Genomic DNA, 14,714 nt, shown 5'->3' with positions numbered 1-14,714 from the left:
CCAGGGGGCGGGGCCAGGCGGGCACTTCCTGGACGGGGTAAAAGTTCAGAGAAGATGGAGGAAGTGGCAGGATTTGGAGTTTGAGTCTCCGGTGTGTGTGTGGAGGTAGTGAAAGTGGAAGAGAGAGGACTTTAGCGTGTGGTGTATGGAGACAGAGGAGGGTTGTGCAAAAGAGAGCGTCAGAGAGAAAGAGGGAGCGAGAGTGAGAGAAAGGCAATGACTTTAGGGAGGGAGGGAGAAGGAGAATTTACTGAGGAGAGAGCGGGCACTGGCCATAGGGAAAGAGGAAGGGAAGGAACACTGACTTCGAGGGGGAATAATGTGTGTGGAGTATACACAGGGCAGGGCAGTGCAGTGAGTGTGGACATATACAGGGCTGGGCAGTGAGTGTGGGTATATTCAGGGCTGAGCAGTGAGTGTGGGTATATACAGGGCTCGGGCAGTGAGTGTGGGGTATTATAGGGCTCGGGCAGTGAGTGTGGGTATATACAGGGCTCGGGCAGTGAGTGTGGGTATATACAGGGCTCGGGCAGTGAGTGTGGGTATATACAGGGCTCAGGCAGTGAGTGTGGGTATATACAGGCTGGGCAGTGAGTGTGGGTATATAGAGGGCTGGGCAGTGAATGTGGGTATAATAGGGTTCGGGCAGTGAGTGTGGGTATATACAGGGCTGGGCAGTGAATGTGGGGTATAATAGGGTTCGGGCAGTGAGTGTGGGTATATACAGGGCTGGGCAGTGCATGTGGGGTATGTTTCCAGGGCAGGGAGTGGGGTATATGCAGGGCAAGGTTGGGCAGTGAGTGTGGGGTATATACATGGTGGGGCTGGGCAGTGAGTGTGGGGTACATACAAGGCAGGGCTGGGCAGTGAGTGTGGTGTATATACAGGGCAGGGCAGTGAGTGTGCGGTATATACAGGGCAGAGCTGGGCAGTGAATGGAGGGTATGCAGAACAAGGCTGGGCAATGAAAGTGGGGTAAATAGGGCAGGGCAGTGAGTGTGGGGTTTATACAGGGCAGGGCTGGGTAGTGAGTGTGAGGTATATGCAGGGCTGGGCAGAGAGTGGGGCATATACAGAACAGGGCATTGAGTGAGGTATATACAGGGCAGGGCTGGACAGTGAGTGTGAGATATATACAGGGCAGGGCTGGGCAGTGTGTGGGACATACACAGGGCAGGGCTGGGCAGTGTGTGGGACATACACAGGGCAGGGCTGGGCAGTCTGTGGGACATATACTGGGCAGGGCTGGACAGTGATTGTGGGGCATATACTGGGCAGGGCTGGACAGTGAGTGTGGGGCATATACTGGGCTTGGCTGGGCAGTGAGTGTGGGGCATATACTGGGCAGGGTTGGGCAGTGAGTGTGGGGCATATACTGGGCAGGGCTGGGCAGTGAGTGTGGGGCATATACTGGGCAGGGCTGGGCAGTGAGTGTGGGGCATATACTGGGCAGGGCTGGGCAGTGAGTGTGGGGCATATACTGGGCAGGGCTGGGCAGTGAGTGTGGGGCATATACGGGGCAGGGTTGGGCAGTGAGTGTGGGGCATATACTGGGCAGGGCTGGGCAGTGAGTGTGGGGCATATACAGGGCTGGGCAGTGAGTGTGGGGCATGTACAGGGCTGGGCAGTGAGTGTGGGGCATGTACAGGGCTGGGTAGTGAGTGCATGTTATCTACTGGTATTTCCAGCACTGGGGATTGCAGGCTTCCTGACTGCCACCCATGTCGTCACAGTGATAAACAGTTTGTGGTAAACCGGCCAGGATGCCTTTTGCCGAAACAGTGGCCAACGTGGCTCTGCGGGTGCCCAGCGTCATGGTGCTGGACCTGCTGTATAAATGGGATGTCATTCATTTTGTGGAACAGATCCGAGCTAGGAATGAGGAAATGCTCATCAAATATAAGTACGTCTTGTGGAATGCATACTACCTGGGTAAGGATTTCTGACGTTTTTCCTGCCTTGCAAAGCATGCGGTTGTCAGGTGCTGCAGCTTTGAAGCAGGCATCATCACCGGCATGGGCATTGCTGCCAAAGCTGGCGTTTGTTGCCCTTTCCAAATTGCCCCACAACAGTAATGATGCCCTCCTTGAACCGCTGCAGTCCGCCTGGTGCAGATTTGATACAACTGAGTGGCTCATTGGACTCCTTCAAAGGGCAGCTAAGACTTACCTTGTTGGTTTTGGAATTGGAGCCGCGTATAGGCTCAGAGCGGACGAGGGCTGCAGGTTTCCTTCCCCGAAGTGCAGTGGTTAACCAGTTGTGTTTTGACGACAGTCTGACAGCTTCGTGGTCGTGTTTACTGAGCCCAGCTTTCTATTACCAGCATTTTCAAAGCTGAATTCAAAGTTTCAAACTGCAACAGTGGGATTTGAACTCAAATTCCCTGGATTATTAGGCTAGGTCACTGGATTACTGCTCCAGTAACATAACCGGTCAGCACCGAGCTACCCGTTTCCCCTTGTACGCCACAGCTTTTCAAAGCACCGTTGAAATCTGAAAACTGAAGCAATCCTGGATAAAGATAACGTACCAGTTTATGTCTCGGTGCGCAGCATTCTTGCCTCTTGAGCCACCAGGTCATGGGTTCAAGTCTCACTCCAGAGATATGAACGCAGAATCCAGGCTGACACTCCCATTGCAATACTGAAGGAGTGCTGCTCAGTCGGAGGTACCGTTTTGCCAGATGAGGCACTCGAGCAAGGTCTCGTCTGGCTCCGCAACCTATTTTGAAGAAGAGCAGGGACACTCTCCCTGGTGTCCTGGCCAACATTTACCCCTTAAGCAACATGGTGGAAAACCAGATTATTCGGTTGTTGCCTCGTGGCTGTTTGGGGGATCTTGCTGTGCACCACCTGGCTGCTGCATTTCCTACATTGGCTCCACTTCAGAAAGGGACCTTATTGGCTTTAAAGCACTTTGGGATGTCGTTGATGTCACACGCAGATGATGGGATACCATTATATGTCGATAGGGCCTGAAAGTTGTTTTAGTGGTTTGGCAGTGATCTTCTGAATGGTGGGGGAGGCACAAGGGGACAATAGGGCTTTCTCCCCCTGTTTCTCATGCAAGTTTTCTCTCATTCACAGCAGACTTTGTCAGCACCTGCAAACGCAAAGCACCAGTGTGCCAGGGAAGTTAATGCTAAATTTGTAAAGAATCTTGGTTGGACCACACGTTCAGGGAAGGTGATAGTGTAATGATAACGTCACCGGATTAGTAATGTAGAGGCCCAAGCTAATATCCTGGGAAGAAGGGTTCAAATCTCACCACAGCAGCTGGTGGAATTTGAATTCTGTTCATAAACCTGAATCTAAATTCGTTTAATAAATCTGGAATTGAAAGCTAGTCTCAGTAACCAAGACAACTGTCATCAATTGCTGTAAAAACCTCATTTGGTTCACAAATGCCCTTTAAGGAGGGAAATCTGCTATCGTTATCCGGTCTGGCCTATGTTTGACTCCAGTCCCAAGGCAACGTGGTCGACTCTTAACTGCCCTCTGAAATGGCCTAGCAAGCCACTCAGTTTAAGGGCAATTAGGGATGGGCAGCAAATGCTGGCCTTGCCAGCGATGCCCACATCCCATGAATTAAAAAGAAACACTTCCGGTTTCCATATGACACAAAGATATAGAAGCAGTAGAGAGTGTGTAAAAAGTAATGTTAACCTGAAATGGCAGACTGAACGGAGCTTGGAAAGGGAAGGCTAAATTAATCGGGCCCTTCAAATTCCAAAACTGGTGGATGTAGAGAAGAGCATAACTTGGCGGGGGGGTGGGGTGGGGGGTGGGGGGGGGGGGGGGGTGGATAATTGTAAGGTAGTCATTCATCACTCAGTCAGAAGGAACGCCTTCATCCAGAGAGTGGTGAGAATGTGGAACTTACTATCCTATGGAATGGTTGGGGAAAAATAGAATAGCATTTAAATGTAGCTAAAGAAGTGCATGGAGGAACAGGGAGTAGCAGGCAATGTTGGTGGGGTGAGATGAGGCTTGTGTAGAGCAGAAGCACCAGGCTGTTCCAGCTGGGCCGAATGGCCTGTTTCGGGCCTGTAAATTCAGATGCTGGAAGTGTTACTGCGTGTTTCCAAATAATTTAGTTTTCTTTAAGCCTGGTTGTGACGATCTTGTCATAATGTTGCAGTCAGTAACTTTAAACATTTTTTTCAAACAAAATTTTCTCCTCAGCACTGGAGGAAACTTTAAAATATTTAAGACTCGTCTTGAGCTTATTTTTTTAAAAGGTAGATACTGGCACACGGGTATCGAAGAGCAGAAGGCCGACGCCTTCAGGTGAAGTCGGAATTAATTGAAGCAGGCCATGCAGATGTACGCCAGTCACCAATCCACATTTTTAGATTAACGCTGCTTAGGATTCAGTCGGAGTCCAGTTTTGGGCACCACACTTTAAAGTGGATGTCCAGGCCTTGGAGATGGTGCAGAGAAGGTTTACTGGAAAGGCATCAGTTTTGAGGGACTTCAGCTCTGCGGAGAGACTGGAGAAGCCGGGAATGCTCTCCTTAGAGCAGAGGAGGTTAAGGGGGAGAATTTATTTTTTATTTATTTATTCGTATGCGGGATGTGGGTGTCGCTGGCTGGGCCAGCATTTATTGCCCATCCTTAGTTGTCCTTGAGAAGGTGGTGGTGAGCTGCCTCCTTGACCCGCTGCAGTGCATGTGGTGTAGGGACACCCACAGTGCTGTTAGGGAGGGAGTTCCAGGGTTTTGACCCAGTGACAGTGAAGGAACGGCGATATATTTCCAAGTCAGGTTGGTGAATAGCATGGAAGGGAACTTCCAGCTGGTGGTGTTCCATGCATCTGCTGCCCTTGTCCTTCTAGATGCTAGTGGTTGTGGGTTTGGAAGGTGCTGTTGAAGGAGCCCTGATGAACTCCTGCAGTGCATCTTGTAGATGGTACACACTGCTGCTTCTGTTTGTTGGTGGTGGAGAGAGTGAATGTTTGTGGATGTGGTGCCAATCAAGCGGGCTGCTTTGTCCTGGATGGTGTCAAGCTTCTTCAGTGTTGGGGGAGCTGCAGTCATCCAGGCAAGTGAGGAGTATTCCATCACATTCCTGACTTGTGCCTTGTAGATGGTGGACAGGCTTTGGGGAGCCAGGATTCCTAGCCTCTGAACTGCTCATGCAGGCACAGTATTTACATGGGAGATTTAATCAAGGTCTTCATGATGCAGTAAGTAAAGAGAGATGTTTCCTGTGGCAGAAAGATCGATAACCTGAGGGCAAAGAGTTTGATCTTTAGCTGGAGGAGAGATGAGACTTTTAAAAGTGTAATGAGCTATGATAATCCGCATTACCAGAAAAAATGTTTGTAGCAAATCCAATAGCACCTTTCAAAAGGGAATTAGATAACTAAGACAACTGTTTGCATTTATGTAGCACCTTTAACATAATTAATATCCTTAGGCACTGCACAGGAGCATTATAAAACAAAGTATGACACGGAGCCAGATAAGATATTAGGTCAGATGACTAAAAGCTTGGTCAAAGAGGTAGGTTTTAAGATGAGTCTTAAAGGAGGAAAGTGAGGTAGAGGGGTGGAGAGGTATCAGGGAGGTGATTTCAATGCTTCAGGACTAGATAACTAAAAGCATGGCCCCAGTGGTGCAATTAAAATACAGGAAGCACAAAAGGCCAGAGTTGGAGGATTGTGGGGCTGGAGCAGATCGCAGAGGGGTGAGACCCTGTAGGGATTTGTAAACAAGGATGAGAATTTTAGAATCGAGATTTTGGTTGACCAGGAACCAATGTAGGTCAGTGAGCACAGGGGTGCAAGGGGAACAGGACTTGCTTTGAGCTAAGACATGGGCAGCAGAGTTTGAATGACCTCAAATTTACCAAGGGGGGAATGTGGGAGATCAGCCAGGAGTGCTGTGCAATAGCTGAACCTGGAAGGACTGAAGGCATGAATGAAGGTTTCAGCAGCTGATAAGCTGAGATGGGCGAAGTTGGGTGATGATTTGGAGGTGGAAATAGGAAAGTATGAAGATGAGGTCAGAATTTCATAAGGAAGTACTTATCCTTAGAAATTTTGCAGCGTTATGGGGAAAGAGCAGGAGAGTGAGATGAATTGGATAGGGTCTCCGAAAGAGCCAGCACAGGTATGATGGTCCAAATGACTAACCCCTTTGCTCTACATTTCAATAATACTTTAAGTTTGGATTTATCATTTATAGCAATTTGTGTAACAGACTGGTGGGGTGGGGGTGGGGGAGAGAAAAGATAGATATGTATTTATCTAGAGCCTTTCACAGCCTCACATGTCTCAAATTGCTTTACAAGTCAATTCAGTACGTTTTGACCTCTGTTGCAAGAGATGTGGGAACCAATTTGCACACAGCAATCTCTCACAAACAGCAATGTGATAATGGCCAGAGAATCTGTTTCAGCAATGTTGATTCAGGGATAAATATTGACCAAAACACCGGGTGGGGGAACTCCCCTGCTCCTCTTCCAGACGGTCTAGAATGCAGTGCCTGGGTGGGTGGTGGAGGTGGGTTGCCTCACATCCTTTAAAAAGTACCTGGATAAGCACTTGGCACGTCATAAACATTCAAGGCTATGGGCCAAGTGCTGGTAAATGGGATTAGGTAGGTAGGTCAGGTGTTTCTCACTTGTCGGTGCAGACTCGATGGGCTGAAGGGCCTCTTCTGCACTGTGTGATTCTTCAAAATAGTGGCCATGGAACCTTTTACGCCCGCCTGAGAGGGCAGACTGAGCCTGGCTTTACCATCTCAGCTGAGACACGGCACTTCTGACAGTGCAGCACTCCCTCAGCACTGCACTGGTGGGTCAGCCTAGATTTTTGTGCTCTGGTCTCTGGAGTGGGACTTGATCCGATAACCTCCTGACTCCGAAGGCGAGAGGAAGTTTAGAGCTTTGTAGAACTGAAGGGTTTTGACGGGGCGAATTGCTGGTGAGTCAGCGGGGACAGACCTTCACTTAAAAATTGCCACTAAAGGAGTGAGGGCTGGGGAAAATTTCTTGAGACAGTTATTCCATTAGGAACTGATTGGCTGTTGGGAGTAGTTATGGCAACCTTTGCAGCTTCTGGGTAACGATATGAGACACAGGGGAGAGCATGGGGCATTGGGGCTAGTTTGGGATAGGCTTAGCTGCAATGGCCTGAACGGCCTTCTCCATGCTGAAATTTCTGCTAACTGCAGCAACTCTTAACTTTGTGTCTAGGGCATCAGAATGAGCAGTGACTAGCAGCTGAACCATCAACTGAGATTTTATTTACACCCTAATGTATATATTTTTAAAATTTAAGACAGCAAGTTCATTCCTCCATTTGTGCTGAGCTTTGCTGCACCTTCTGGTTTGCAGGTCATCTCCTCAGTGTCTTGGTCCTGGTGTTGCCTCTCCAGCATTTGGTGAAGTTGTACCTGTATTTGCTCACTGCCTCATTGCTCTACGTGGGCCACCAGACCTGCAGGTGAGTGTCGGACAAGTTTGGTAAAAGTCGAACAAACAGAGCTTGTTGTTCAGCAATTGCTGCCTTCCTATTCTTCAGCTCTTGCCTCAGCTGAGGAACCCTGCGTCCCTTAAAGCTTAATCTCGGCAGCTTTGATTTAGTGGGAGGCTGGGGGCATTATGATGCATGGGATGGTGCTATGATCCCCAGCTGAAGTTACCCCTGGACAAACCTGATCCCAGAGTGGATGGATCCTAATTTTGTTTGTTTAGATACATGGAGAGAGGACACTGAACAGATTCACCAGATTCAGCTAATGAGCTTTTAACAAAAGCATTTATTAAACAAGAAAGGATGAACTATATTACAATACTCCTTCACCCACAACAGTACCTCTGCAGATATATACAGATTTGTAAGGATAACACAAATTACAAAAGCTATCTTATTCTCTGATGTTCACGGTAAACACAGTCCATGTAAGCCAATAGGCACCCTGTGATCAGACACACCACACTCTGAAACCAAGTGACAGATGCCACCCCAAACAGATGCTATGGATCTCTCCTCAACTCTCTCCCCTCCACCCCACACCCTCTCCAGATGCTTGTTACATTGTGAGTCAACCAGTCTCACCAAACTCCGTCTTTCACACAAGAGTTTCCAATCTACAAATTCTCAAACGTGGAAACATACAAAATAGAAGCAGGAGTGGGTCATTCAGTCCTACGAGCCTGCTCTGCCTTTCAATATGATAATGGCTGATCCTCTATCTCAACACCGTACTCCTGCTCTCTCCCCTAACCATTGATGCCTTTAGAGTCTAGAACTCTACTTATTTCCTCCTTAAATGTATTGGTCTCCACAGCCTTTTGTGGTAGAGAATCCCACAGGATCACCACCCTTCGAGTGAAGAAGTTTTTTCTCATCTCAGTCCTAAATGGTCTGCCCTGTATCCTGAGACTGTGACCCGTTGTTCAAGATTTCCCCTACCTGCCCCCTTCAGCCAGGGGAAACATCATGTCTGAGTCAAGTCTGAGTACAGCCCTGTCAGAATTTCATATGTTTTTCAAGGGCAATTAGGGATGGGCAATAAATGCTGGCCTTGCCAGCGATGCCCACGTCCCATTAAAGAATAAAATAAACCTGGTCTGTGTTCGTGTCAATGCTCTACAGCAGCCTCCTCCCATAGAATCGTAGAATGGTTACAGCTGAGAAGGAGAAAGTTCTGTCTGTGCCGCCTCTCTGTACGAACAGCTCACCTAGTCCCACTCCCCCCACCTTCTTTCCAGAACTCTGCAAGCTTTTTCTCTTCAGATATTTATCCAATTCTCTTTTGAAAGCCATGATTGAATCAGCTTCCACCACACGCTCAGCCAGCACATCCCAGACCCTAATCACTCGCTGTGCAAAAAGAAGGTTTTCCTCCTTACCTTTAGTTCTTTGACCATTCACCTTAAATCAATGTCCTCTGGTTCTTGACCCTTCTGCCAACTGGAGCAGTTTCTCCCTTTCTACCCTGTCCAGACTCAGCCTACTTCATCTCATCTCATCCCATCTGCAAATCATTTCGTACAGTAAGTTATAATGTGGAACTCACCACCGCAGTGTATTGAGACAAATAGTATAGATGCACTTAAGGGGAAGCTAGATAAGTGCTTGAGAGACTATTTGGGTGAGAGGAAGCGTGCATGGAACATTAAAAGTAGGGTTTTCCCTCCTCTTGGTTTCTTCACCACCTGCCGCAGCTCTGCAGTCCTGCCACATCCAGTCATGAGCGGTGGTGGACAATTAAACAACTCACTGGAGGAGGAAGCAGCTCCACAAATATCCCCATCCTCAATGATGGAGGAGCCCAGCACATCAGTGCAAAAGATAAGGCTGAAGCATTCGCAACAATCTTCAGCCAGAAGTGCCGTATGGATGATCCACCTTGGCATCCTCCGGAGGTCCCCAGCATCACAGATGCCAGTCTTCAGCCAATTCAATTCACTCCATGTGATATCAAGAAACAGCTGAACTTACTGGATACTGCAAAGGCTACGGACTCTGACAACATTCCGGCAATAGTACTGAAGACTTGTGCTCCACCTCTAGCTGCGCCACTAGCCAAGCTGTTCCAGTACAGTTACAACACTGACATCTACCTGACTATGTGGAAAATTGCCCAGGCGTGTCCTGTACACAAAAAGCAGGACAAATGCAACCCAGTCGATTACTGCCCCATCAGTCTACTCTCGATTATCCACAAAATGATGGAAGTGATCGTCGACAGTGCTATCAAGTGGCACTTACTCAGAAATAACCTGCTCACTGACACTCAGTTTGGGTTCTGCCAGGATCACTCAGCTCCTGACCTCATTAGGGCCTTGATTCAAAAGAGCTGAACTCCTGAGGTGAGGTGAGAGTGACTGCCCTTGACATCAAGGCAGCATTTGACTGAGTGTGGCATCAAGGATCCCGAGCAAAACTGCACTCAGTGGGAATCGGGGGGAAAACTCTCCGCTAGTTGGAGTCATACCTGGCACAGAGGAAGATGGTTCTGGTTGTTGGAAGTCAATCATCTGAGTTTCAGGACATCACTGCAGGCCCAACCATCTTCAGCTATGACCTTCCTTCCATCAGAAGTGGGGATGTTCACTGATGATTGCACAATGTTCAGCACCATTTGCGACTCCTCAGATACTGAAACAGTCCATGCCCAATTGCAGCAAGACCTGGACAATATCCAGGCTTGAGCTGATAAGTGGCAAGTAACATTTGTGCCAAACAAGTGCCAGGCAATGACCATTTCCAACAAGAGAGAATCAAACCATCACCCCTTAACAGTCAATGGCATTACCATCACTGAACCCCCCACTATCAATATCCTGGCCATAACCATTGATCAGAAACTGAACTGGACAAGCCATATAAATACTATCAGAGCAGAGGTTGGGAATTCTGAGGTGAGTAATGTACGTTTTTTTTGGGTATAATTTAAACTGTAATTCTGCAAGCCTGCAATCTCAGATTACTTTAATTGTCCATATGAGACTTTAAGCATCAAGCAACAGGTTGGGGGAAGTAACTCAGGAAAATTTACTTAAGTTATAAAGTAATACTTCACAAAGCAGGATGGCGACTTTACGGGCATAGTATGATTCTTGCTTCCTGGATCAGCCTAGGGCTCAGGTAGACACGTGGACTTCTCTCATATGAGGGACATATGAGGAACGTTTGAGGACTCTGGGTCTATACTTGATGCAGTTTAGAAGGATGAGGGGGGGATCTGATTGAAACTTACAGAATACTGAAAGGCCTGGATAGAGTGGACGTGAGGAAGATGTTTCCATTAGTAGGAGAGACTAGGACCCGAGAGCACAGCCTCAGAGTAAAGGGAAGACCTTTTAGAACAGAGATGAGGAGAAACTTCTTTAGCCTGAGAGTGGTGAATCTATGGCATCCCTGGTTATTCCAGGCGGTGCATGATTAGATTCTGATTGGCTGGGTGACACATGTACAGTGCTTGGTCACTTGCTGGATACTCTGAGCTCATTATCTTGCATTTTGCTTAATTTGGCGTGACTTCCTAATTAAATTAGATACTCATCTTCATGTGCCTGCTGATTAAATTGGTCACTATCAATGACCGTCTGCTTTTGGTGGCCTCCTGCTGGGTGATGTGGCTGTTGTTTGGAATGAGCCAGTTTATTATTAAAACAAATTGCAGCTACTTATAACTTTAAGCGAAGTGATATCAAATACAGGGGATTACACAGGTAATACTTAAAAACCTACACAGAGTGTGCATAAAATATGTGCATAGCAATAATCAATGTTCAAAAAGTCAGGTAGTGAAATATCCTTATACATTCAGTTAATACAGTCATGAGTAGCAATAATCAGCATGGTGGCAGGATATTGCTCATTCAAGCTTGAACGATTGCAAGTCTTGCACTGATATTGCATCCTGTAGTTAACACTCTGCTAAAGGTCACTGTCTGCTTTTAAAATAACAGCCACATAATACTAAGGTGCTAAAGTCTAATCGATTAATATGCTTTGATTGAGTGATTATAACTAAAATAATCATTAAACATCACTTCCCCTATAGTAACTCACCTCCTGACTCCCCAAAGCCTGTCCACCATCTACAAGATACAAGTCAGGAGTGTGTTGGAATACTCCCCACTTGCCTGGATGAGTGTGGCTCCAACAACACTCAGGAAGCTCGACACCATCCAGGACAAAGCAGCCCACTTGATTGGCACCCCAAATAAATTAAAGTGAACCTGATTCCCAAAATATGACTTTTGAAGTGGCTTAGTGCAGAACTTCTATGTAACTCATTATATAGTATATACAACACAGAAACAGGCCATTTGGTTTATGTTGTATTTGATTTTTATTATTTTAATTTTTTTATTCATTCATGGGATTGGGCTTATTGCTTATGCCCAATTGCCCTTGAGAAGGTGGTGGTGAGCTGCCTTCTTGAACCGCTGCAGTCCATGGGGTGTAGTTATACCCACAGGGCTGTTAGGGAGGGAGTTCCAGGATTTTGACTCAGTGACAGTGAAGGAACAGTGATATATTTCCAAGTCAGGATGGTGACTGGCTTGGAGGGAAACTTCCAGGTGGTGGTGTTCCTATGTACCTGCTCCCCTTGTCTTTCTAGATGGTACCGGTCATGGGTTTGAAAGGTGCTACCTAAGGAGCCTTGGTGAGTTCCTGCAGTGCATCTTGTAGATGGTAAACACTGCTGCTACAGTGTGTCGGTGGTGGAGGGAGTGCATGTTTGTGGAAAAGGTGCCAAAGTAGAGGGCTGCTTTGTCCTGGATGGTGTCAAGCTTCTTGTGTTGTTGGAGCTGGAGAGGCTTTGGGGAGTCAGAAGGTGAGTGTCTTGTCGCAGGATTCCCAGCCTCTGACCTGCTCTTGTAGCCACAGTGTTTATATGGCTAGTCTAGTTCCAGTTCAGAGCAATGGTAAGCCCCAGGATGTTGATAGTGGGGGATTCAATGATGGTAATACCATTGAACGTCAAAAGGTGATGGTTAGATTCTTTCTTGTTTGAGATGGTCATTGCCTGGCAGTTGTGTGGCACAAATGTTACTTGCCACTTGTCAGCCCATGCCTGGATATTGTCCAGGTCTCGGTGCATTTGGACATGGATTGCTTCAGTATCTGAGGAGTTGTGAATGGTGCTGAACATTGTGCAATCATCAGCGAACATCCCCACTTCTGACCTTATGATGGAAGGAAGGTCATTGATGAAGTAGCTGAAGGTGGTTTGACTGAGGATACTACCCTGAGGAACTATTGCAGTGATGTCCTGGAGTTGAAATGATTGACCTCCAACAGCCACAGCCATCTTCCTTTGTGCTAGGTATGATTCCAACCAGCGGTGAGTCTTCCCCCTAATTCCCATTGACTCCAGTTTTGCTAGGGCTCCTTGATGCCACACTCGGTCAAATGCTGCCTTGATGTCAAGGGCAGTCACTCTCACCTCACTTCAGTAAAGGTGTACCACATGACCTTTACCCTTTTCCACCCTGCTGTGGGATCCACTCCAGAATAAAACAGTTTGCTGCAGCCCAAAACTTTTCTGGCTTGACTGGATGGTGATTCAAATTGCATCCTCCCCCAGAACAGCACTGCAGCTATCTCAACAGCCCAAACAACTCCAGCTATCTCCAGTCATCTCTAGCTCAACAGCTAACCACAGTAACTCTAATATACCTTTTTTCCCTTTATCACATTTCTATTGTTCTCACACCCTTTAAAACTCAAACATTTCCAAATATAAAATCTGACATGTTTTCATCTCGCCTTTGCTTTTGGGTCAATAAAATATCATATCCCCACTACTTTTTTTTACCTCTGATTCCCCTTTGGTGTTCAAACTTATCTAAAAATGCAAATGTTAGATCTAATCTACTTACTTGTATATCAACTTAACACTTTCAACCTTTTCATGTACCCAAGCCCCAGACAGCTTGACTCCTATCAAATTCTTGCCCAGTTTAATTAAATATTTCTCTCTCTCTCTCTCTCTCTCACACACACACACACACGCCCCCCCCCCCCCCCCCAAGCCTTCTTTACAGAAAAATACAATATTTCCCAAAATATATATAAAAAACATCCATTCTCACTACCTGTCCAGGCCCATCATGATTCTGTACCTATATCAAATCTTCTCACTTCCAAGGAAAACAGTCCTAACCTCTCCAACCTATATCTGAATGATGTTGAGCTTCTGAGAGTTTTTGGAGCTGCACTAATTCAGGCAAGGGGTGTCTTACGGGTTCCTGGGTGAAAGCGGTTGGCTAATCACCTGGTCTCTTTGTTCTCTTCAAAGGAACTATGTTCTCAGAGAGCTCGAATCTGGCTATGATGGGGCTGTGTATCTGGACCTCATGGCAATGCAGCGCTTTCTGAGTGCACTAACAGGTAGGGAAGGGGTTATTGTGCCATCGCTAAACGAGAAGGCTGTCTCTCTTTGGTAAATTGGAATGGGTATTTGTGATTCTGCAAAGATCACTGAATCGTCCAGCACAGAAGGAGGCCATTTGGCCCATTGCGCTTAGACTGGCTCTTTGCAAGAACTTTCCAATTGACCCCCCTCCCCATGCAGTAGGGTGTGACAGCCAGGTTTCCAGTGCTGACCCCTGACCAGTCTAGACCCTGGGAGACATTCATCTTATCCGATTTCTTTTTTAAAGTGAACTGTTTTGATGTTTGGCACTCTTTTTTTCCCGCCACGTGTTGTTTTTGTTTTTCTGAATCTGGCAAGGGATGTTTGTTCTGGTAAACAGAAGCCGGCCCTGCAACCCACTAGGATCTCCACACTCCTCCAGTTCTTGTCTCTTAAACATCCCCGATTTTAATCGCTGCACCATCAGTGCCTTCCGTTGCTTAGGCCCCAAGTTCTAGGATTCCCTCCCTAAACCTCTCCGCCTTACTACCTCTCGCTCTTCCTTTAAGACGCTCCCTAAAACCTGCCTCTTTGACACAGCTTTTGGCCACCTGCCCGCATATCTCCTTTTGATGGTACAGAGCTTGAGTATTGCTGAAAAAATACACATACCATCGAAGCTTTTCCTCTTGCACTCATCAGAATGCCAAATTGTAAAGGCAGCAACAATTTACACTGCATGAGAAGAATGGGCTGATTGATCGGCAGGTGGACTCTGGGTAGAGGTGTTGCCATGGAGAATGCACCAGTTAACCGCCAATTATCAGTCAGTGCAAGTTGAAAAGCTTCAACAATGTGTCTTTTTTCAGTGATATTCAGTAGC

The 14,714-nt window shown here is 47.0% G+C and overlaps 1 protein-coding gene across 4 annotated transcripts in view; it reads left to right on the top strand.

The window, feature by feature from the left end:
- The first annotated feature begins 1,534 nt into the window (after positions 1-1,534).
- The window catches only part of LOC121284943 (RING finger protein 145-like), a 39,224-nt gene continuing 26,044 nt past the window's right edge, over positions 1,535-14,714 (top strand). The window contains exons 1-3 of one of the 4 annotated variants that reach the window (XM_041200931.1): positions 1,535-1,932; positions 7,344-7,452; positions 13,775-13,866. In XM_041200931.1, coding sequence (XP_041056865.1) covers positions 1,764-1,932; positions 7,344-7,452; positions 13,775-13,866 — 370 coding nt within the window. In that variant the 5' untranslated portion in view covers positions 1,535-1,763. The remainder of the gene's footprint in view (positions 1,933-7,343; positions 7,453-13,774; positions 13,867-14,714) is intronic. The other 3 variants (XM_041200911.1, XM_041200921.1, XM_041200939.1) reach the window with 3 other exon arrangements.

The sequence above is a fragment of the Carcharodon carcharias genome, chromosome 1 (assembly GCF_017639515.1).
Source record: "Carcharodon carcharias isolate sCarCar2 chromosome 1, sCarCar2.pri, whole genome shotgun sequence".
NCBI lineage: Eukaryota > Metazoa > Chordata > Chondrichthyes > Lamniformes > Lamnidae > Carcharodon > Carcharodon carcharias.
Note: the sequence above shows the minus strand (reverse complement) of the source record. Positions and strands in the feature narration are given on the sequence as shown.